Consider the following 23,081-nt stretch of genomic DNA (forward strand, 5'->3'; position numbering starts at 1 on the left):
ACTCACTTTGTAGACCAGGCTGGCCTCGAACTCAGAAATCCGCCTGCCTCTGCCTCCCGAGTGCTGGGATTAAAGGCGTGCGCCACCACGCCCAGCTTCCGTCTTTCATTTCTAATTGTAGTAATTTGAGTTATTTTTTCTTGGTCAGTCTAAATAAAGGTTGGTAAGTTCTGATAATTTCTAAGACTGTTTGATTTCATTTATTATCTCTATTAAGACATACCCTATTATTATTTTCTTCTTTCAGCTTACTTGGGCCTTTTAATTGTTTTCATTTATTTGGTGTGTGTGTGCACAGGGCCAAAGAGCAGTTTCTAGGTGTTGGTTCTGTCTTCCTTTAGGTCATTAGCTTTACATCTAACATTTTTACCCACTTTGTCTCAGGATCTTGGATTTTTTTTTCCTAGTGCATTGGATAATTTTATATATACATATATATATATACACATACATATATATATATACACACATACATATAATTATTATAGTATATTTTCTCAGTGTCTTAAAAATAGTATCCCAGTATCCTTTGTAAATATGACACTAGCTACAAAGGCAGGCATTATATTAGCTACAACTCAGAGCTTGGCATCATGTATGTTTATCTCAAATTACACTTGATTTCGTATGACTTCTATTTAGCTTGCATGTTCTGCAGGACCATGTGACTTCCAGTTTTGTGAGTTTCCCAAACTTCTCTCTGTTGCTGATTTCTAGTTTCATCTCATCGTCTGAGAAACACTTTTATGTATTCCAGTCTTTTTAAATGTATGCAGGGTTTCTGTGTGCTTGATGACAGGGTCTCATATATCCCAAACCAGCCTTGGACTTCCTCCATTCCTAAGTGCTAGAGTTACAGATATATACAGCCATGCCAGTTTTACCCAGTGCTGGTGACTAAACCCAAGGCTTTGAGCATGACAGTCAAACACCATACCAACTGAAAAATGTCTCTAGCCTTCTGACATTTGTTTAGGTAAATATTCTATTGCCATCATGAGAATAGAGTGCTTTCTAGATGTTTGTTAGGTCAAGTTGTTTAATAGACTTGTTTTCTGTTTTCTCTTTAATCTTCTGCCTAGATCTGCTATTGTTGAAAGTTCTATATTCTGAAATCTCTAAATATTTTTAGGTTGTCTAGAAATCAGCAACAGAGAGAAGTCTGGGAAACTCACAAAACTGGAAGACACATGGTTCTGCAGAACATGCAAGCTAAATAGAAATACAAAAATCAAATGTAACTTGAGATAAATATTTTACCCTTTTCTGCAATGTGGTTCATGTTTTCATACCCTATTAATAGGTACACTTATGTTTATTACCTATAGCTTTTTGATGGGCTGATCTTTTAATTGTGAAGTGAACTAATTCTTCAGTAATATTTGTGTTGGCTTTTAAAACCTACTTTACAGCTTTCTTTTGACTTCTGATTAAGTGAACATATCTGTTTACTGTCAAATAATCTGTCTCCCAAGACAAGCTAGTTTGATGTTTGCCAGTATTACAACTTTCTAACATACTGTGTTTACTCCATGGTTTTTGTTACTGCCTCCACTCACTCCGTCTGCTATTTCCTTGTCTTCTATGTATCTTATATACACACACTCCATTTTCTGTATACCTCTATTCTTTCAGATTTGCTTTCTTTTGAATTAGGTATTTTCTATTGGAGACTTTTAGTAATGTGTTTGGGTTTTGCTATATATCCATTCTCTTGCTTATTTGCTCGTTCATGCGCGCGCGCACACACACACACACACACACACACATTTTTAACATCTCAGAACCTAGCTCCAAATTTACATCAGTGAGATATATATACTCTCTTTCCCCCTTTATCATTTGAATTTGTGCTGGTACTGTGTGTGTGTGTGTGTGTGTGTGTGTGTGTGTGTGTATATATATATATATATATATATATATATATATATATATATAAATTTTTTCATTCCACTGGAAGTACTGCAAGTCCATCATTACCTTGACTCAATGGTATAACTTTTAAAGGAGTCAGGAAAAGGCATGTGTGTATTTATAGCTGCTGTTATGTTTAAGTGGCATCTGCAGTCACTTGTCTAGTACCCTACCCACCTCCTTTGTACGCACTTGGTAAATGTATGTTTCCGTTGCAGCTGTAACAATAGGTCATGCACAGTTTGATACAACCGCTCTTTTTAATTAAGAAGAATATGTGTTTGCCATCCTTGTTCTACCTGTTTAGTTTCTGATGAGAAGTAAGCTCTTACCTTTTTGGACTTTCCCTGTAAAAGGAAAATTGTTTTGATACATCTTTACTGTAACAAACCTGATATGGATCTCTTAATCCCATCTACTGTTTCTTGCTCTTTCTGATGAATACATAAATGTTTTAAAGTAAACTTGGGTGCTATCACCCCCCCCCCTTTTACCCCAGCATCCTGCTATGTAGCCCACGTGGCCTAAAACTCTTGATCCTCCTGTTCCTGCCTACCATGCTGCTCAGCTTGGTCTATTTCTTTGAACATCTTTTCTTGCTTCTCTGCCTCTTTCCTCTTCTGATGCTCTGGTTCCATGAATAATGCTATGCTAACTGTTGTCCAACACCTTTCTGAGGCTGTTTCTCTTTTTTTCTGTTCTTCAGACAATACACTTCCTCCTTAGATACGTGTTTTTGTTTTCTCCTTTGCCGTTCAGCTCTAACAACTTGCACTTGTGGTCAGCATTTCAAGTTCCTGAGCTTCTCTTCTGCAGGCTGTGGTTTACAGGCTGGCCTCCTTACTACAGTTCAGGTTTTCACGAATAGACAGTTGTTCATTTACTATCCAGTCTTTGAATATAGTGGCAACAGATCCACTGAGCTGCTCACTGTCATGCCTGATGAGGATCTCTCTAAGTATTCTGTTTGTAGGTCACAAAAGAAGACAGGTCCTTCCAGAACATCATGCGTTGTTACAGGACTCAGCCACAGGCCCGGAGCCAGGTAACCATGTTTTTTCTCGGGGCTGAAAGTAAAGCTTATGTCTGTGATGAATTGAACAAACAAACAAAAAAATTAGCTATAATTAGCTCTGTGCCTCTTCCCCACAGGAGTCACAAGTAGGAATCTAAGGGGATTGGCTATTTTCATTATTTACATTGCTGGCATACAATTTCATGCAAGCTATTTCAAGTTCTCTTCCTTCGAAGGCAAGGGTGTGAAATATTTATTTTTATGTATATGGTGTATTATCTTCATGTGTATCTGTACCACATGGGTGCCTGGTGCCCTCAGAGGCTAGAAGAGGGCATTGGAGCCTAAGGAACTGAAGTTACAGACTGTTGAGCCATCACGTGGGTGCTGGGAATCAAACCTGGGTCCTCTAGAAGAGCAGCCAGCGCTCTTAACCACTCAGCCATCTCTCCATCCCATGGCATATTTCTTTTTCTTTTCTTTTTTTTTCTTTTATTTATATGTCTATACTGTAACTGTCTTCAGACACATCAGAAGAGGACACCAGATCCCCATTACAGATGGTTGTGAGCCACTATGTGGTTGCTGGGAATTGAACTCAGGACCTCTGGAAGAGCAGTCAGTGCTCTTAACCACTGAGCCAACTCTCTAGCCCCCACCCCATGACATATTTCTTAATTCAGAGAATCGTGAACTCGATACAAATTTAGAAGTTAGTTGATTTTTATGTCACCTTTAGTCTGGTTTAATAAAGCACAGTAATAAACTAAGACAACATTAAATGAAAATTAAAAATATGCTTTATCACTTCGTTGTGATAAATCCTAGAGAATCAGAGCACCTATTTATTGCTGTTAACAAGTAGTGCAAACAGACATATAAAAGTTTCTGTTGGTTTTCTTTTTTTGAGATAGCAGCCCAAATTGGCCTTGAACTCGCAACACTTAGCCCTCTGAGTCCTAGGATCACAGACATGCCCAATGCTTAACTTGGTTGTAGCTCCTAACATTCCCTGAAGACAACTATCACTATGTAGATTTTTGTGAGAACCAAGTACCACATGTTAAGGTCCTACTACCTAGTATGTATTCAATAAATGCTAGTTAGCATCTCCTTCTCATTGTCTCTTTAAAGGTATACAGAAGTGTCTTGATAAAAGGGAAAAGAAGAAATTCTGGCAGCAGTGAGAGCAGAAGCCATCAGAATTCTCCAACAGAACTAAATACAGACAGAGGTAAAGATGGGTCTTTATGAACGTCTATTGTTAGGCCAAGAAGACGAAGAATGTAAAATATAGTAGTTTATTCTCAAACAATTTGTTGGAATAAACTAAATTTAGAGGCCAGTTCTTTATTCTAGTGCTTTGAGACACATAGAGAATACCATGTTTCAGATAGGAATTTCCAGCCTGAATTCCAGAAAGAGCATGCCTGTCAATTAGACCTGTGCTATATAAATGTTGTTCCTAGTTGTTGACCTAAACCTGTTAGTACAGGGCTCAGGTTCAAGAACCCTCTATGGAGCTTACGAATATGAACTTCTCAGTTAACCTAGGTACGGTTAGGATAATGGAATGGAGTAATTAGTATTTTGAGCTTTGCTCCTTGGTATGAAGAACATAGCTAATCTCATTCCTACCATGTCTAAGGCAGGAGTATGGGCTCCAGACCTGCCTGGACTATAAAGTGAGACTGCCTCTCATTGGATAATAATCACCACCGCCACCAAGGGCTGAGGAGACAGGCCAGTCAATACAGAATGTACTACACAAGGATGTGGACCTGATTGATCCCTAGCCTCTACATAAAAGGCGAGGCAAGCACCTGCAGTCCTAGTTCTGGGGAGGCAGAGAGGGGGTCACTGAGGTGTGCTAGCTGGCCTCCTAGTGTAGTTGGTGTGCCTCCAACTGAGAGACCCTGTCTTAAAAAACAAGGTAGATAGCTCCCAAAGAATGGTACCCAAGATTGGCCTGTGGCGTCCATACAGATGTGTGTCTTCAGACATGAGTGACAGGCACCAAACCCTGAAGAATCCAAGTGCCTGCTTACTGCCCCTGATGACGAGTGCTATATCGAGCTGTTTCCCCCCTTTCCCAGTGAGCTGTCTTGTTTTCAAACAATCCAGACCAGCACCCTTTGTTCTTTTGGCTGCAGCCAGTAGAGATTCCAGCCCAGTGATGAGGTCAAACAGCACCCTACCAGTTCCACAGCCCAGCAGTGCCCCTCCTACACCAACTCGACTCACGGGTGCCAACAGTGATGTTGAAGAGGAGGAACGAGGAGACCTCATTCAGTTCTACAACAACATCTACAGGAAGCAAATCCAAGTGTTTGCCATGAAGTACTCGCAGGCAAATGCACAGGTGAGCAGGGCAGGGTCACTGAGTTCAGCTTCTCACGACGGGGAGGAATCACTTGAGGTTTTCCATCACAAACTAGATTTACAAGTAATTCTTTAACTAAACACAACTGAGAACGTCTCCAACACGAGTATCAAGGCACAAGTCAACTGAGCTCTCTCTGTACAGTTGTCACCTCATATATGAAATGAGGACAGTAGTTATCTGACTGTTGTGAGGATCAAATGATATAATGTATAAAAATGCTTCACATGGGGGCTGAACTAAACTCCTGAATGTGTTAGCTGTTGGTGTGAGTCTCTAGTTTCTTTGGTTGTTGCTGATCCACCACTGTTCATCTTTCAAAAGCCTTTTACTTGATTGTGCCTCTTCACTCAACTGTTGACTTTTAACGCAACCTGGCTAGGACAACTTATTCTCAGAATTCCTTGTTTTGTTTTCAACAGACGGACACTCCTCCCCTCTCTCCCTATCCATTTGTAAGAACAGGCTCCCCTCGCCGAGTACAGTTATCTCAAAGTCATCCTATCTACATTTCCCCACATAAAAACGAAGCAATGCCTTCTCCTCGAGAGAAGATTTTTTACTACTTCAGCAACAGCCCATCAAAGGTAAGACTACATAAATGGCGTTAACTAACTCTAACTGCTCAGCAGGCTAGGACTAGCTCTCGTAAGTGTAAGCATTCCCTGGGGCACTGTAACTGCCGGACATCAGAAGGCTTAAGTCACAACGGGCAGAACCCAGGATCCAATGGGTTTTGAGGACATCAGGGTTGGAAATAGAGGAACTATGCTTTTCTTACCTCCTTTCCAATCTGTACATTTTAAACACTGAGTTTTCTTTCATTAGTAAAATATTATTTTTCTGCTTCTGTTCAGAATAGAAACTTTGGACTTTTTTTTTTTTTTTTCGTTTTTTTTCCAGACAGGGTTTCTGTGTATAGCTTTAGCTGTCCTGGAACTCACTCTGTAGACCAGGCTGGCCTTGAACTCAGAAATCCGCCTGCCTTTGCCTCCCAAGTGCTGGGATTAAAGGCGTGCACCACCACGCCCAGTGAAACTTTGGACTCTTAAACTGGTTACCAAGTTCTGTTTCTGCAGCAGTCACTTTCTCTATCAATGGAGAGCTCAGAGTCAGACATACGTGGTAGCACCTGTTTCAGAGCAGGGAAACTTGAGGCTGGATAGTGAAGAGTTACATAGTTCCTGAGATGTGGAAGTATGCCCAGGAAGCAGAGAAGAGGGAAAAAGGCTGTCTCACTGGGAGTAACGTAGACTCAGTGGGGACAGAAGACGCTGTGACAAGCCAAATGCAGCATGTGCCCTTTTTGACTGGGTTGTGCTTGGGGAACCATGTGACACGGGGTAGGGTTGGGACTTAGTGTGGTGCCGACATTGATGGCACTGGAGGTTACCACTGTATTTGGCTTGTTGCTGCTTACTGCTGACTGAGCCATCTCCCCAACCCTCTTACCTCTTTGATTCCTGTACCCCCTTACCACCACAATCCATTTTGGAATGCATTTGGTTAAAATTGCAAGTTTTATAAGAAATACTGTCCCAATTTTAAGAAATCTCATCCCTCTGCAATTGCTTTTGGGATCAGTTGCTGACAACCGATCTGGTGGTACGTTTTACAAACAACCCCATTAAGATCATCTAATATTAGATGTAAAAAACTTATTCAATTTCTTCAAATGTGAAGATACACTTTAAAGGAGACAATCCTGCTGGATGGTGGAGGCGCACACCTTTAATCCCAGCACTCATGGGGCAGAGGCAGGCAAATCTCTTGAGTTTAAGGCCATCCTGGTCTACAGAGTGAGTACCAAAATGGCAATCCAAATACCTAGTAGTTGATGAATAAAATAAGTATGTATATGACCAAAAAGTACTAGCTAGCACACACTTCTGTGTGGGCAACCCCTGTAGACACAACAGGAGTGGGGTTAGTTAGAAAAGCCTGAACATGATCTGCACAGGTTTGATGTACACAATGAGCAGATATAGAGAGGCAGAAAACAGATCAGTGGTTGCTTGGGAGAAAAGGAAGCATTTCTGCTGGTGGAAAAGATTCCTTTGAGAGCAATAAGGTTGACTGTAGCAAGCAGCTATCACTGGGGTTACACTGTAAATGGTGAGCTATGTGGCATGCCAATTTTATCTCAACAAGGCTGTTGTAAAGAACATGTTTAAAACACCATGCTAGCACCAAGTACAAAGAGACGCGCAGTAGCTATCTAACACAAGAACTAGACTTCAGAGCAAGGAGACCCAGACATTCACTTCCTGGGCGAGGAATACAGCTCAGTGGTGAAGCATTAGCAGAGCATGGAGGAGCCCTCTGCTCAGTCATGAGAGATGTGAGCTGAGAGGAGAGAAAATGCATTCATGGTGGACAAGTCGACATAACTGATAGAACGGGCAGAGAAAATGAGTAAAGATATAAAAGATGGGACAACAATCCACAGCCCCACCTGCCTGTGGGACACTAATACAAAGGTAGACCATATTCCCGACTACACACACACATCTTAGTACAGTGCTGAGCACCAGTCTCATCCGTGCAAGGCAGGTGCTTGTCCACTGAATTACATCCCCACATGTGCAGTGAATTAAAGGATTCAAATAATGCAATTTTTTTCTGGCCATACTGGCAATCAATGCTATCTGGAAACCTCTAAAGTTTTGGAAGCTTAATATTCAGATTTCTGTGGGTGAAAGAAGAGATCACAGAGATGATGAAAGCATTTTATATTAAAGAGAATCTACAATGTTTAAATTGTAGGTGTCTTAGTCACTGTTCTATTGATGTGGAAAAACACCATGACCAGACAAAATCCCAGCAGAATTAATTGTATAAAGTGGTCCCATGATTAAAAAAATGTGTATAAACAGGCAAAGGAGCCCAGTAATACAACTTTTAAAGAGCTGGGGGTTCACACTATCTGAGTTCTTAGGCTTAACGTAGTGTAGCTCAAATGCAAATTCAGGTCAGTACAACACACCGAAGCAAGCATACTGTGTGTGCAGGGTGAGCTGATTCTTTCTCAAAGGTGCCGTGGCAGTTGTCAAAAGTCATGCCAACAGATGGTGCTAAACTGAGTGGCAATCTATGTGCTGTAACAATCATACATCATATGCATGCCTGTGTCACATGTAATACTTAATGCCAGCTAATCACAGATATAAATATAAAACCAACAACTGAAAACTTAAAGAAGAAAATGAAGTCTTGCTAAGCATGTGCTGTGGACAGATTTCTCAGATACAACATAAAAATCACAATCCATGAAATAAGCTATATTTCATTACAATTAAGAATTTGTGCTCTTTAAAACAATGTTAGCGGGGCTGGAGAGATGGCTCAGGCATCAAGAGCACAAACAGACTGCTCTCGCAAAGGACCCGGGGTTGAATTCCCAGCACCCACATGGCAGCTCACAACTGTCTGTAACTCCCAACATGTGACACAGACGTACATGCAAGCAAAACACTAATATACATAAAAATAAAAATATAACAAAAAAAAAACAATATTAGAATGAACAAAGAAGGCATGGGCTGGGGAAAAAAAAAACCCAAGACATTCCATTTCTGGTAAAGGATTTGCAAAATCAGGGGGAACAAACACCAGGTACAGAAGTCCTGGCAATGCTGTGGAGGACCCACACTGCTGACCCACAATGCCATAGCCACGCTGAAACACTCTTTGGCCGGTTAGTATTACATATTTAGTGAAGTAGAAATGTATGTTCATTCAAAACCATGAAGGTTTACAGTAACTTCATTCCAACTTATCAAAACGTTCAAATCAACCAAAATGTCCTCGATCTCATTAATGGATAAACAAAACTCACGTTTTAGTGACGTGCTCTAATAAAACAAACAAAAACAAAAAACCACAGCACTCAGGAAGTTGAGGTAGAATGTTAAGTTTGAGACCAGGCCAGTCTGGTCTTTGTGGCAATGCCCTGCATCAAACCCCACCAAACTTTAATCCCTAGGGCCCACCAATCAACAAATCAAGCCAGGAGTACTGATAAACTCAATAGCATCCCTGAACTCAGTGCATTCATGCATATGTGAAGTGCTCTCGGGTTAGCTGTCTACTTAACACAGCATTCCAGAGAAAACTAGGGACGGGAAGCCCAGTGAACACTTGGGCTTCACAGACGTGGGAAATTTGGGGAAAAGGAAATTCATTATATCTTTGTTAAGGTTATGCAACACCCAAGATTGTCCTCTGTCCACATAGCACTTGCATGCAGAAACACACACTATTAAGATTGGATGGAAAAAGAGTCTCAATAGATGACAACTGAAACCAAGGAAAACTCTCACAAAGCAAGCAGTACGGATCTATAGCCAGCCTAATAAACAGTCACAGAACCAGGAGAAAAGGAACTCATCGAAGGTCACAGTCAGTCCTCACAGTGCTCCTGTAAGAGCATTCAGTGGAGAGAACAACTGCTATACAGCTGTGTATAATATTAAGCAACTAGGAAGAAATAATAACCAATGTGGGATCAGCCGTGACAGATGTATTCTGAAATACCATATAGACATTAAAGAGATGAGGCAGAGCTACATATGCTGATGCAGCAACTCTAAGCAAAGTCCCAACTCATAGACATAGTCTCATAATATATTATCTTAAAAAAAAAAAAAAAAAAACCTCACTAATGCATAGTTCTAAGAATAAGAAAAGCCCTTGAAAAAAGGCAGAGGATACACACAAACCAGCCAGGTACTTACAGTGGAGCAATAGCACGAGGTATCCCTGGTAAGAAGCAGCAAGTGTGGGGTGGGCTGGTGTCATGGCTTAGGACCAGCATGGTAGAAGGAGGAAGACACAATAAATAATAAAGAGGCTAGGTATATTATATTCCTAAGGGAATTCTAGGCTGAGACAATGAGGGTCAAGAGGGTCACTTGCCTCACACACTTGTGACCTCAGTTTAGTATCTGGAGCCTATGTAAAGAGAGGAGAGAACTCCATCTGCCCTCGACATGTACAACTTGGCATAACCCCCCCCAGCCCCCACAAAGTAAAGATTTGAATATCTGAACTGTGAAACATATCCATATCATGTAAATGAATTGTGTAGGAAATATATGTACCATATGTACATAATAGTTAGCTACAAAATGTACTTTATAAGTGTGCTGTGTGTTATATTTATATGTACACTGAAGAGAAACAATTTATAATTTATGCAGCATTTAATCAACTACTGTGGTTAGTGAGCCAGGTAAGGAAAACTCAGATAGCAACTGGGGCTAGATTTCTTTCAGGAAGGCACGGGTGAGAAGAGAAAGGATGAAGGAAGCCTCTTTTATGATAGTTACATTTTTGAAAATACATACGTGGGGGCTGGCGAGATGGCTCAGCATGTAAGAGCACTGACTGCTCTTCAGAAGATCCTGAGTTCAAATCCCAGCAACCACATGGTGGCTCACAACCATCTGTAATGAGATCTGACAACCTCTTCTGGTGTGTCTGAAGACAGCTACAGTGTACTTACATATAAGAAGTAAATCTTAATACATACACTGGCAAAGCCACTGATGATTGATCTGAAGTTTATGTCAGAGTAAAGAACCAAACTGATGGGCTAGAGTGGGTTGGTAGTGTCTACCCAGCATGCCCCAGGCCCTGGTTTAATCCCCAGAACCACAAAAAGATAAAAATAAGAAATATGTCAAAACCAAAAAAAAAAAAAAAAAAAAAAAGCCAGGCGTGATAGTGCACACCTTTAATCCCAGCCTGCTTGTGGACGTTGTACATCGTGGTGCGCACTAGGCTCCGCACCACGATGTACAACGTCCACAAGCAGAAAAAACCTGTCTCAAAAAAAAAAAAAATATGTCTAGGATATACTATTTGGTTGACTCTAGGTTTCATGTAGCCCAGGCTAGCCTCAATTTTGTTGTGCAGTTGAGGATGGCCTTAAACTTGTGATCCTTCTGCCTCCACCTCTGGAGTGCTGGTATTCCAGGTGTGTGCCACCATACCCATTGTGCAGTGCTGGGAACTGAATCTATAGCTTTTTGCATGCCATACATAGATTCCACCAATTCACAGTCTTGGCCTTAGGATATGCATTTTAAAATCTGGAGGATGAGAAGTGAGCAGAATTGTGGAAGCAGGGAAATGTGAGAATTCACTATGCCTGTTTACTCACTACTCTGAAATTCCTTAAACTATGTGTATTTTAATATTCTCAATATCCTTTTTTTTTTTCAAGACAGGGTTTCTCTGTGTAGCCCTGGCTGTCCTGGAACTCCCTCTGTAGACCAGGCTGGCCTCAAACTAACTGATATGCTTCCCGAGTGCTGGAATTAAAGCTGTGCACCACCACTGCCCCTTCAGTATCTTTTTAAAGTAAGAAATACGAATAAAGAGCTGGGCGGTGGTGGCACACACCTTTAATCCCAGCACTTGGGAGGCAGAGGCAGGCAGATTTCAGAGTTACAGGCCAGCCTAGTCTACAGCATGAGTTCCAAGACAGCCAAGGCTACACAGAGAAACCCTGTCTCAAAAAAAAAAAAAAAAGACAAGGTATTGCTATATAACTCCAGCTGACCTGGGCCTCAATCTGTGGCATGGCTGACTTTGAACCTACCGCAATCCTCTTGCTTCTGCCTCCCAAGTAGTGAACCCACAAGAGCAGTGAGCCACTGAACTTCCAAGTCATGCTCTTTGTTAGCTTGTGTGTGGAACTGTGGAGATGGCTCAATGGGTGAGGGCACTGGGCACAAAAACCCCATAGAGAAGTAAAAACTGACTCCAGAGTTGTCCTCTGACTTCCTCACGTGTGCGCACACACACACACACTGACCTCCATTCTTGTTCACATCTCAAAGCGGGTGTATGACTAGACGTGCACAGTTGTGACACCACAGAACTCTTCTTCACAGCATGCTGAACACGTGTACTATAGATATGTATCACAATCGCCAAGGAAGTCTGTTAAAAATGGAAGTGCTCTGCCCAGCCCAGAGTCGCCAGCGTCCTGTCAGAACCTGCTCAGGGTTTGCTCTTTACAAAGGTGTTCAAATGCGTACATCTTAAATTTATGACTCTGTAACCTCCTACTGAGCATTTTCAAGTTTTTCTAACTCTGTTGTTCTCCCCATAGAGACTGAGAGAAATTAACAGTATGATACGGACAGGAGAGACTCCAACTAAAAAAAGAGGGATTCTCTTGGACGATGGAAGTGAATCACCTGCAAAAAGAATCTGCCCAGAGAATCACTCTGCTCTGTTACGTCGTCTCCAGGATGTGGCGAATGACCGAGGCTCACAGTGAGGTTAGTGACCAGGAGGAAACTGTCTTCACATGAACTGGTTAGCAGGACTTAATGCATGCAGGACTATGGAACCTTGCTCCTCAATCCAGCAACTGATTAGAGAAGGGAATAAAAGGGAAGCGCTTCTGACTCGGTGTGGCAGTAAATGCCTGGTATCCCATCACCCAAGGGCTAGGGGACAAGAGGACCAGGAGTTTAAGGCCAACCTGAGCTACATAGCATGTCTGAGGGCAACTTGGACTACATGTAACCCTTACTCAAAAACAAAAAACCGGAAGGGACATTTTGGTAAGAAATCAGACTCATCTCAGTATCCTTAGACTATTTTTCATCCCTGCCGACTCTTCCTCTACTTAGTGCTTACCTTCAACACGGCTCAGAATCCAAACCTGGGGTTTTGAACTCTGGTAAACTTTTACAAGTACTGCAGGAAGCAAATCTTTAGAGGCTTTTTTTTGTAGGTAGGCCCCAGGAGAAGAACTGTATTTAAATTCATTTCCGCTTGCATATGGTTAGGTCCAACCATGTGTTTTAGGATGAAAACCCCGGAGACATTTACAAATAGAACAGAGGGGATGGCTCCAACCTGGAAGTGTCCAGGCCTTGGCCTAAGGCTCCTGATCCCTTGAGCACTCACTCTCCCTTCCCCAGTAGGTACTGTACAGTGTGAAAGCGTGCAATGTCTGAAGGAACCTGTGTAATTGGTGGCACTTTATGGCTGTAAGATGCATAGCATTGTGACCCAGGGTTTGCTGTATATTTATGATGGCACTTTCTACGGTGTGAACTTTAGTAGGTACAAGCCTTAGGCTAAAACAGCTAATACTTTCTTTAATGCTTTTCTTAAAAGACTGCTGATATAGCTACATGTTCTGGCCACATGTAAAACTCTTCCATTTGTGGTAGTGGCATTACATAGGGATCATTTAGCTAAGTAAAGATTTTTAAGTCAAGTTGAATTGAGAGTATTTGAAAAATTCTGACCCCTTCCTTTTGGAAGTAGTTATCCCAAAGAAACTATCTTTGAGGGTATTCCTGGAACTTAAAAAAATAGGTTGGAGAACTGAGGTTTTTATTAGTACATAGTACCATTTATACAAATTAGAAAAGTATTTAACAGCTATTGATTATCTACACATATCTTTATTAATCATTGTCATTTTTTTAAGTTGGATTAATAATCCTAAGGAGAAAATTCAATTGTAAGTTGGATCATGATAAACCAAGTTACTAGGTAACTTCATGCTGCTGTAAAGCACCCAGCTGAGGACCCACAGCCTGGCACTTCCCCCTCACCCCCACCACTGAGTAGTGCTGTGCAGAGGACTTAGAAAACCTTAGTACCACTACTGTCATTTTATATGAAAATATGTGTATTTTTCAATAAAGCACTTATAAATTAGTCTCTGTTTAGTTATATTGAAAAGGAGCATTACTTTCCTGCATAAATGACAATCAATCATTTATTGGTTTATTTCATCTCCACTAACACATCGGTCATTCACCATTTAAATACCTGACTTCATCAGAAACCGTTTGAACACTTTTTTCTTCTTCCTGCCATAAAAATACAGTAATTTGCCTTAAAAAAAAAATAAAATAAAATAAAAACAAAACCCTATGATCAAGCATCCTGGTTCTGCCTACGTTCCTAACGCTTCTGGGATAGACGTTTACAGCAAGTCAGCAGGCTGAAGCCGGGAAGCCAGTCTTCTACGTGAAAGTGCTGCACTCAGAGTCTGTTCTCTACACCCTTCTTCATGGCCTAACATATGTACAGCTGAAACTACCAACTCCAAACTATTACATAGTACTCATTTCTCTCTGTTGTTCTGTTAGTTTAAGTAAACACAACTTACCTCTAACATATTCAGAAAAATACTTAAGCCTCAAGGTCCCCAATAATTTGGAGTACTGAACTAGATCCACCCTGACACTTCCGACAGAAGTAACTCTACTTAATGAGAGGTCTGCATAACCTGCTGTTAGAACCTACGCATACACAACACTGATAGCCAGTCACGGTTCACGAAGTTTACTCTTCAGGCAGTCCTTTGCCATTAGTCAGCTTTAACTAGGCCAGAGTCCAGCAGGAAAGTGCACGGTGCACCAGATCCACCATCTCTTAGGTTGCTACTGTTTTCTCTTCTTTACTGAAAGGTTGTACTGAGCCAGGCTTTACCCAGGACAGGCCAGCAACATGAACACTTTTATTGTGCTGTTCGTCAGGCTTCTTCTAGGCACAATCAAAAACAGACGTTAAAAAAAAAGGACTGATGAGCAAGCTGAGAGCCATGACTGGTTTCCCCAGCTGTATGTAACGGTGGCCGCCAGGCAGCCCTGTCAAAGGCGGCTATGTACTTACCTTCTGAGTCAGCATCTTCTCTCTGGCCTCATCATGTACAGAAGGGTTCCACGGAGAAAAGCTTAAAGGGCAAAAAGATTAAAAAGTTTATAGTTTTCTAAACATGTACAGCATTCATTTTTCAATAATTAAGGTAATTCTAATAAAACTTAAGAAACAATTTTTAGGGTTTCTCTGTGTAGCACTGGCTGTCCTGGAACTTGCCCTTTAGACCAGGCCTAGCCTTAAATGCGGGCCTGCCTGTGCCTCTCAAATGCTGAGATTAGGTGTGCACCTCCACCCCACATCCCTGGCTAAAGAGCAAACTTTAATCAGTTGCTAGCATGTATACTGATATTCTCTGATAATAACTTTACTAGCTTGTATTCTGATGTTCTCTGACAATTACTTCATATGAAGAGACTCATTCCTGTAAACCTCATACCACCCCTGAAATATTATTTAAAGATGAAGAAAACAAATCAGAGCGAAACCCAGTAATAGGTTTGGATGACGAGCAGAGCCTGTAAGCACCAGCACGGTGTGCTTCTACCCATGTCCACGAAAGCTATCGGGCCTCCATTCTCACACCTTCTCTCCACCTCATCTGTTAGAGCGTCAGGGTGGATCTAGTTCAGGACAAGTATCTTTCTGAACATGTTAGAGGTAAGTTCTGTGTACTTAGAGCAGAGAGAAAAGAGTTTGAAGTTGGTGGTTTCAGCTCTACTTATGATGGGCCATGAAGAAGGGTGTGGAGAACAGCTCACACTGCCTTCTGAAAACTCCTCACATGGAAAGATGAAACGCCCTTGACAGCTTCTCGGGAGAGCTGTCACTAAGCATATTACTCCTGACGGTGGGTAAGCCATGCAAAGCTTCTGGTTTAAGGCTAAGCCTGAGTGGCATTAGGAGTTGAGCTGACAGGAAGTGAAAAGCTCCAAGCTAACATGCTCACTCCTCTCCAGCCCTATTCTGAGCTCCTGTGGAAAACGGCAATATAAAGGACACAGCACTCACCTAATGGCGTAGGGGTCTTCTATCTTGGGCTGGTCAAACAGACGGGCGGTACACACTTTAACACTGTCGACCACTTTACTTTTAAAAAGCTGAATGTCTTTTTCATACCTGTGTTAAAAGTTTTAAAATTTTACCCATTTATCTTAAATAGCAAATAAATTTATCTCAAATACTGTTTATCCTAAGTAACAAAGTAAGGGTCACATACAGCACTGCGGCCTCTGGGTTTAGGGGGCTCGTTGTGTCGATCTTGTAGAAGACTCTCCTCGCATACATTAACACCTGCCATATATGATTATGGTTCCGCCTGCAGAGAGACCAGCGTGATTACTAGGCTTGTTCCCATGGCCGTGCCACTACAAGAAACACTGGTTCACTAACCTCCACTTTGCAAACGCTCTTTTCACATCCAGCTCACCCGAGGTGGGATCAACTAGTGGGTGAAAGACGGGAATATCAAACAGCAAGCGCTGTAGGAAAAGAGAGAAACTTCAGTGAGTGACGTCAGCTGCTGATCAGATCAGGCCGTTAACTGTAACCATTTTCCCGTACAGCACTTTTGCAGAGATACCACCCTCCTCCTCTGCAGCATGGCCATTAGCAGCCATACAGTGAGTGGTGCAGCATGCCCCCAACCTTGCACACACCCTGAGCAGAGAAAGGGTGAAGCTGCAGGCCAGGGAGCATGGCCGGAGGTAACAAAGCACCAACCCCACTGTTGGTTGTGGGAGACATACATTCGAGGAACTGAAGTCATTACAAGATTTACAGTCTGAGAAGAATCAGGAAATCTGAAGGTCTTGCTTTCCCCTCGGTGAGTGAAGCTCTACACAGACTCAGCTGCAGTCCTACTTACCGGACAGTCGCCATCAGGATAGTTATCAGGGATATACACCGTGAACTTGAATACGCCATCCTGATACAGCCCGTGCCGTATGAATATTACTCCAAACCACACTGCAGGAGAACATAAACATGCTAAGCATGTCCGTCCAGCTGTGTCAGAGGACCCACACACTGTAAGTGGATGCTGAATCCACAGCTTACCTAATGCAGAGCGGTAAGATGGCTGTACGTAGACTCCTGGCAGCTTCTGCTTCACCACCAGAGTACTGAAACAAGAGCGGTGGGATGGAGAGTTAGCTTGTGCACTGGCTCAGTAAGTCAGGCATCCCACATCCTCTGAGACCAGGCAGCACGCCTCCATCGGCAGCTGGTATAGCCCAAACTATACAAACGGATTCATTCTAGTCTTGCACTGAACGTCTCCTAGACCATCACCCTCTTACTTCTAAAACAATCCATAGAGAAATTCAAGCTAATACAGGGTTCCAGACTCAAGAAGGCAAAGAGTCAAATTTTACTCTCAGAAACAGGCCATTTTGGATATTAAAACTGAGGTAAACGAGCTGATGTGGTAGCCCCCACATTTAGTCTCAGCACTTGGGGGCAGAACGGGTGGATCTCTGTAAGTCAAGTCCAGAGTCAAGTCTCTACACAGTGAGACCCTGTCTCAAAAACACACACACATACACACACAACAACAAAAACTCACAGTAAGATTAAGATAAATATATTTATAAAATTACTGCTTTTATCATTATAAACTAAGGAGTTCACACATTCAAAAATGTAGTTTTTTTACTATTAAAAATGTGTTTGGGGGCTTTTTGGAAATACTACATTTGTACTACTAAATTAAAAGCGGACTGTTTTCAACTGCAATCATAGGTACTAAGAGTCCAAAGTTACCATCACTTAGCTGTCCTTGTAAATCCACCTCACTGGGTCACGGGGTGAGACGGGCTTTAGGGGTAGTGTTGCTTGTGGAGGTGGGTATCATTTTGAGCTTCCAAACAATCCTGACCTCAGTCAGACCCTCTGGGCCTTGCTAGAGAAGGTGAATACTGACACAAGGCAAGATGGAGTGTCATGGCAGAAAGATGCTACAGTTTTGTCTGGAACCCAGTTACATACTGGCCACCATTTTGGTTGGTACCCAGTGACCTGACACTGAAAAGGACAGTAGTGACCAAGGCACTCTAAGCACATTTACATGCAAATCCTGAAATGTATAGGGAAACAGTGAATGGAGCTTTTTAAATGATTTTATTTTTGTTTTTTTGAGACAGAGTTTGTCTGTTAGCCCTGACTGTCCTGGAACTCACTTTTTAAACCAGGCTTGCCTCTCAAGTGCTGGAACTCCAGGTGTGTGCCACCACACCTGCTAAGATTTATTTTATATGAGCATTCTGCCTGCCATGCATATAAAGGCACCGTGTAAGTCCCTCATCCCACAGAGGCCAGAAACGGACATCAGATCCCTTTAGTACAAACTATAGTAACAAATGGCTGTGAGCTACCATGTGGGCACTGGAGACTGAGCTACAGTTGTCTGCAAGTGTCAAGTGCTCTTAGCTGCTGAAGCATCTCTCCAGCCGGAGCCTTGTTTATTACCTAAGTGCCTCACATTTATTTCTCAGCCCTTTCTAAGTTACTTGTGTGCCCCACAAGTAACTTAGCTCTTGAATGCATGAAAGACCCTACTACAACCATGACAGGTAGACCATCACCTTCCAAGTCCCGGAGATTTAGAGTAGAGAATCATGGCTGGCAGGTAGAGCTACCCACAGAGACAATGTCTGTCAGGAAAGGCAGCTTTGTATTTAGCACAGCCAGCTTTCAGTCACCACAATAGGAGCCTGTCCACCTCCCTGCTCAGCCTCAAGACACAAGGCAGCCATTATGAGTGAAGAGAACACTGCTACACTACACTGAGGCCTCATACCCTCCGACCAGTTCAGCATCAGTATCCTGGGAGGAGTGATCAAGATGCTTTGAAAATAACTGAACTACAGATTACAGAAATGAAGAATTCCCCGGTGTTCTGTCCCTTTAAAGAATGATCCAAACTACACAGTACTTGAACCCTTCTCTGTGTGGAGCAGTGTATCACCAATACTGACATACTGCACAGTGCACAGTCCCTGTCCTCTTAGCTTCACTGCAAGGGTGGGCTTGTGACAAGTCATGCAGGCTACTCCAAGGGAGTCTTCTAATTACAGCTCTTCTGACACATAAAACAACAATACAAAATTATAAGTATTTTCTGAGGGCTGGCCAAGATAACTCCAGGGGTAAAGGTACCTGCCACCAAACCATGATGGCCTGAGTCTAATTCCTGGGACCCACATAGTAAAGGAAGTAACTACAAGATGTCCTCTAACCCCACCTGTGCCATGGGCTCCCCTGCCCCCCCCCCCCCCCCCAATACACACACTAGATAAAATGTAAAGGAAAAATGTTCAGCACTCTTTAAGTTTTCTCTTCCAAGTCACTGTTTCTAGTTCCCTCACCTGACCCTTCCCTGCTGGAACCAGTCCCATCTCTCAGGGTGTTTCCTACAGCGTGAGAACATGGAGCCCACACATCCCCAGTGCATGTGAGCCAAGAGGCTGCCACCCAGCCACTGCCCACTTACTCTAGAAAGTTCTTCCAGTGAAATGCCTCACAGAAGGGAAGCCTGAAACTAAGCCACCAGGTTCCTAATCAATTGTGTGAAGTCCTGCGTTCCTTACTGTTCTCCAACGTGGAGCAACCTGGGAACAAGTCTGAGCTGTAAGATTAGTTCACCAATCTATCAGGAGACATGGCTTCATTATTAACTTTCAGGGACACCATTCATAACTGACCAATCATCTGTGAAGGACTCACAATTCTGCAAGAAGCGAATATTCCAGGTAGAAGGGCCCATAAGAGGCATGGGTGCCATTTGTTGACTGTGTTGCTGGGGCAGGAGACGTAGGCTTCGCTATGGGTAGAGCATTTTTGGGAATAGAAGGTAGCTGTTTTTTGGGTGCACTTCGTGGAGGACTGGTTTTCACATCTCCTGCTAATGTCTTCTCTTCACCTTCAGCTCGCTGTTCAAGATGAAATTGTGAGAGCATTTATGGCAACTCTGAAAACAGAGCACACTGTTAGCTCCGTCCTAGCTTCTAAGTTAGAGTTACTATTTACATAGAAATTTCCATACCATGATTAAGATGCCTTCAAATCCCTTGAGAAGGCAGGCCATAGAAGGAGCAAACAAGACTAAACAGGACTAAAGCAGTAAAAATCCCATTAGCTGCATCCCATAAGAACAACACTGTCAAGCCTTTCACAAGCAACTGAAGCAGGACTGTAGTACATGCAGATACTATAGAAAGCTGGGCTGTGGAGTTCAGAGTGGACAGATGACTGAAGTCAGTTTGAGCAGTGGGGTAGCAACAGGGAAGCAGAGCTATTATCTCACTTGCTTAGGTCACATTTGATCCTACTGTTGCCACACCTGCAGATCCAGCGTACACTGCCATCCTTAGAGATCTCAGAATGACTATAAACTCGCATCTCACTGGTGCTTCCCAACCCCAAGTACAACAAAGGCTATTTCATTTGTTAGATAAAAACTCTACTATATGGATGAGGAAAGGTAATAAAGTTATTGGCCTACAGGCGGAACTGAGCTTTTAAATGACTACTTGTTTATTTTAAGCTTTCCCAAGAGGAAATTTTTTTTTTCTTTAGATTTTTGTACTTATATTATTTCTTTGGGGCTGTGGCACACATAAGTCAGAGGACAAACTCAGATTTGGCAACAAGTGCCTTTGTCCGCTGAGCTGTCTTGCCAGCCCACATATCATGTGTGCATGTATATATACATACATATAATTTTAAAACTGCATGATAGCTCACACTTATAATCCCGACATTCAGTAGGCTAAGGCAAGAAGATTGTTATTTGAGGCAACCTGGACAACAGAACACCAGGGTATCCTAGGATATATAGCAAGACTTGATCTCTAAAAAAGTAAAGAAAGACATTTTAAATTTAATTCCCCCAACTCTTTAGTTGACAGAAGTTTCAGTAGACAAAGGTTCAGAATGTGGCACAAATCTCATCATGCATAATACAATCTAAATGAAATGGTCTTAGCATAACACTGATCATCAGAACTGATGTGAGCTCTCAGCTAAGAAACCCAATTTAATGGACACACACAGTGATTTTCTTAAACATAAAACCAGGTACAAATTTTTGGCTACAGTTTACAGACAGCTTTGCTATAGATCGGAGTTGCTGTCTGGTGGCTGTACCTACTTTGCGCCCAGAGCCTGCAGACATGCTCCACAAAGGGTTCATAACGTGTACTCCACACAAAGAACTTCAGCGCTGTGTCATCAAACTCTTCTGTCCTCAGCATTCACACTGCCTTGAAACAAATGGGAGAAATGCAGATATACCCACGCCAACAGTTAGGACAGGGCCTGACACCCTGGGCACATCATGCCAAGCAGTCCCCAACTTAAGAGGGCTGGGAATGTCAGCAGAGAGCTCTAAGAATAATCCCTTCTCCACACCCTTCCACTGCAGACCCTAAATGCTTCTCACAACAAAAGACTGTACATAGCCAAGCATGCTAAGCCCTGTACTTGAGAGGCTGAGGCAGGAGGATGCAGAGTTTTAGGCCAGTTTGGATTACACAGTGATACCTGCTGACACAAAAACAAGCAAAGGAAACCATCTGAATCCCAGGTTCCTGAACGGCATTTAGAATAGGCAAGGTCAAGATTCAGCTTTGCTTTACAATGCAGCCATGGCTCCTAAAGAGCCTATAGCACAGTATGGCTCCTCTATGCACCTGACTAATGGGAAGTCAGTATGCACTCTAACACCTACACTCAAGCTCTATCTGTCACTGTCCCCACCCTCACGGTGAGGGACTAGGCATCTCCTGAATGACTTATCTCAAGCACAAGACTAACAGCCAGTGAGGGAAGAAAAAAACATGAGCCCAGTGATCTGAGTTTGAGGCCAGCCTGGTCTACAGACTGAGTTTCAGAACAGCCAGGGCTATACAGAGAAACCCTGTTTGGGGGGGGGGGGGTATACCTGTATCAGGGAAGGGCGGGGGTAGAGTCCTGTCCCTACTACTCCAAGAAAACAAAACAAAAACTCACTATGTGGTCCAGGTTAGTCAGGAATTCAGGATACACCCAGGCTGGCCTCAAACTCCCAATCTTCCTGCCTCTGCCTTAACCTATAGGGAATACAGGTAACTGGTATTCCTAGCAAAAGGAGGTTTGTTTAAAGTACTAAAAATACGGTATAAAATTCTGCAGTATTATGCACCTGAGGAATTTCAAATGCGTACATTCACAGAGGGTTCAAAGGAGTGAGACACTTCAGGTAGTGGGTAAGGAACCAGGTTTCAAAGACCACAAGGTCAGTGGGTGACTTAGTAAATATACAAAGACACGAAAGGGGACAGCTCAGCTGCAAGACTCCCTCCACAAAGTCTGCTGAGTTTAAAAGGATGGCTTCTTATTTATATCCCTGAAAAGCTGAAGGTGAAAGGGGTCAAAACTCACATTTCTAAGAAGCAATGCTATACCAGTATGTCTAATCAGCAGTGCCTTGTGGGCATATAGCATCCATGGGTGGGTACCAGCCAGTGCCTATAACTGCTGCCGTGCTTTCCAGGAGACAGTGTCACCCAGTAATTAAACCAGAGGACAGGGATCCCACGTCCCCCACTAACTTGCTGACTTGCAGCCAGGTAGGGCTTTGCAAACCTGCTTTTAAAGGTGGCTGACACCATAGTGCATCAAAAATTCAAGGAGGGCTATGTTCCTGTTTGGCTCAAATGAAAACCATATACTTTTCCTAAGGACTAGTAACCCACTGACTAGTAACCCACACATGTTTTCTCAAGGTTCTTCTTCATCACTTGAGAGGCGTGGCGTTTCCTATTTGTAAATGTACTGGCACTGGGTACCTTTCATGTCTTCTGCCTTTAAAAATTCAGTACATGACCCTCAGTCCCTCCAAAAGGTACCATGTACCGTCCAGCGCAGCCATATTTTTAACTCAGTGGTTCCAATAGCAACATAAGCACAAGGAACCGTAGCCAACTTTTCAGAAACTACAGTTTGCTAGATGAGCAATCTACCATAAGCATAGCATGACATCGTCCAATAGTAATGACAGGTGTAAGGAAAACAGGCTCCATCCTTATTCGCAGAAAATACCACCAGACTTCCTGCTCCTCTGACTCTTTTTTTTTTTTTTTT

General features: G+C 42.6%; 2 protein-coding genes across 12 annotated transcripts in view; one reads left to right on the top strand and one right to left on the bottom strand.

Annotated features, from left to right (window-relative positions):
- Positions 1-14,009, top strand: part of Rbl2 (RB transcriptional corepressor like 2) — a 54,687-nt gene extending 40,678 nt beyond the window's left edge. The window contains exons 18-22 of the mRNA XM_021170274.2: positions 2,888-2,959; positions 4,064-4,163; positions 5,083-5,291; positions 5,735-5,899; positions 12,436-14,009. Of these exons, the coding sequence (XP_021025933.1) occupies positions 2,888-2,959; positions 4,064-4,163; positions 5,083-5,291; positions 5,735-5,899; positions 12,436-12,606 (717 nt within the window). The 3' untranslated portion in view covers positions 12,607-14,009. The remainder of the gene's footprint in view (positions 1-2,887; positions 2,960-4,063; positions 4,164-5,082; positions 5,292-5,734; positions 5,900-12,435) is intronic.
- Positions 13,663-23,081, bottom strand: part of Aktip (AKT interacting protein) — a 10,538-nt gene continuing 1,119 nt past the window's right edge. For 2 of the 11 annotated variants that reach the window (XM_021170275.2, XM_029480300.1), the window contains exons 2-10: positions 21,109-21,220; positions 19,683-19,888; positions 17,016-17,080; positions 16,825-16,925; positions 16,350-16,438; positions 16,177-16,275; positions 15,969-16,076; positions 14,973-15,033; positions 13,663-14,843 (exon numbers count right to left, since the gene is read on the bottom strand). In XM_021170275.2, the coding sequence (XP_021025934.1) occupies positions 14,733-14,843; positions 14,973-15,033; positions 15,969-16,076; positions 16,177-16,275; positions 16,350-16,438; positions 16,825-16,925; positions 17,016-17,080; positions 19,683-19,888; positions 21,109-21,150 (882 nt within the window). In that variant the 5' untranslated portion in view covers positions 21,151-21,220 and the 3' untranslated portion in view covers positions 13,663-14,732. Of the gene's footprint in view, positions 14,844-14,972; positions 15,034-15,968; positions 16,077-16,176; positions 16,276-16,349; positions 16,439-16,824; positions 16,926-17,015; positions 17,081-19,682; positions 19,927-21,108; positions 21,221-21,968; positions 22,049-23,081 lie in introns of all 11 variants that reach the window. The other 9 variants (XM_021170281.2, XM_029480303.1, XM_021170279.2 and 6 more) reach the window with 7 other exon arrangements.

This window comes from Mus caroli, chromosome 8 (assembly GCF_900094665.2).
Source record: "Mus caroli chromosome 8, CAROLI_EIJ_v1.1, whole genome shotgun sequence".
Classification (NCBI taxonomy): domain Eukaryota; kingdom Metazoa; phylum Chordata; class Mammalia; order Rodentia; family Muridae; genus Mus; species Mus caroli.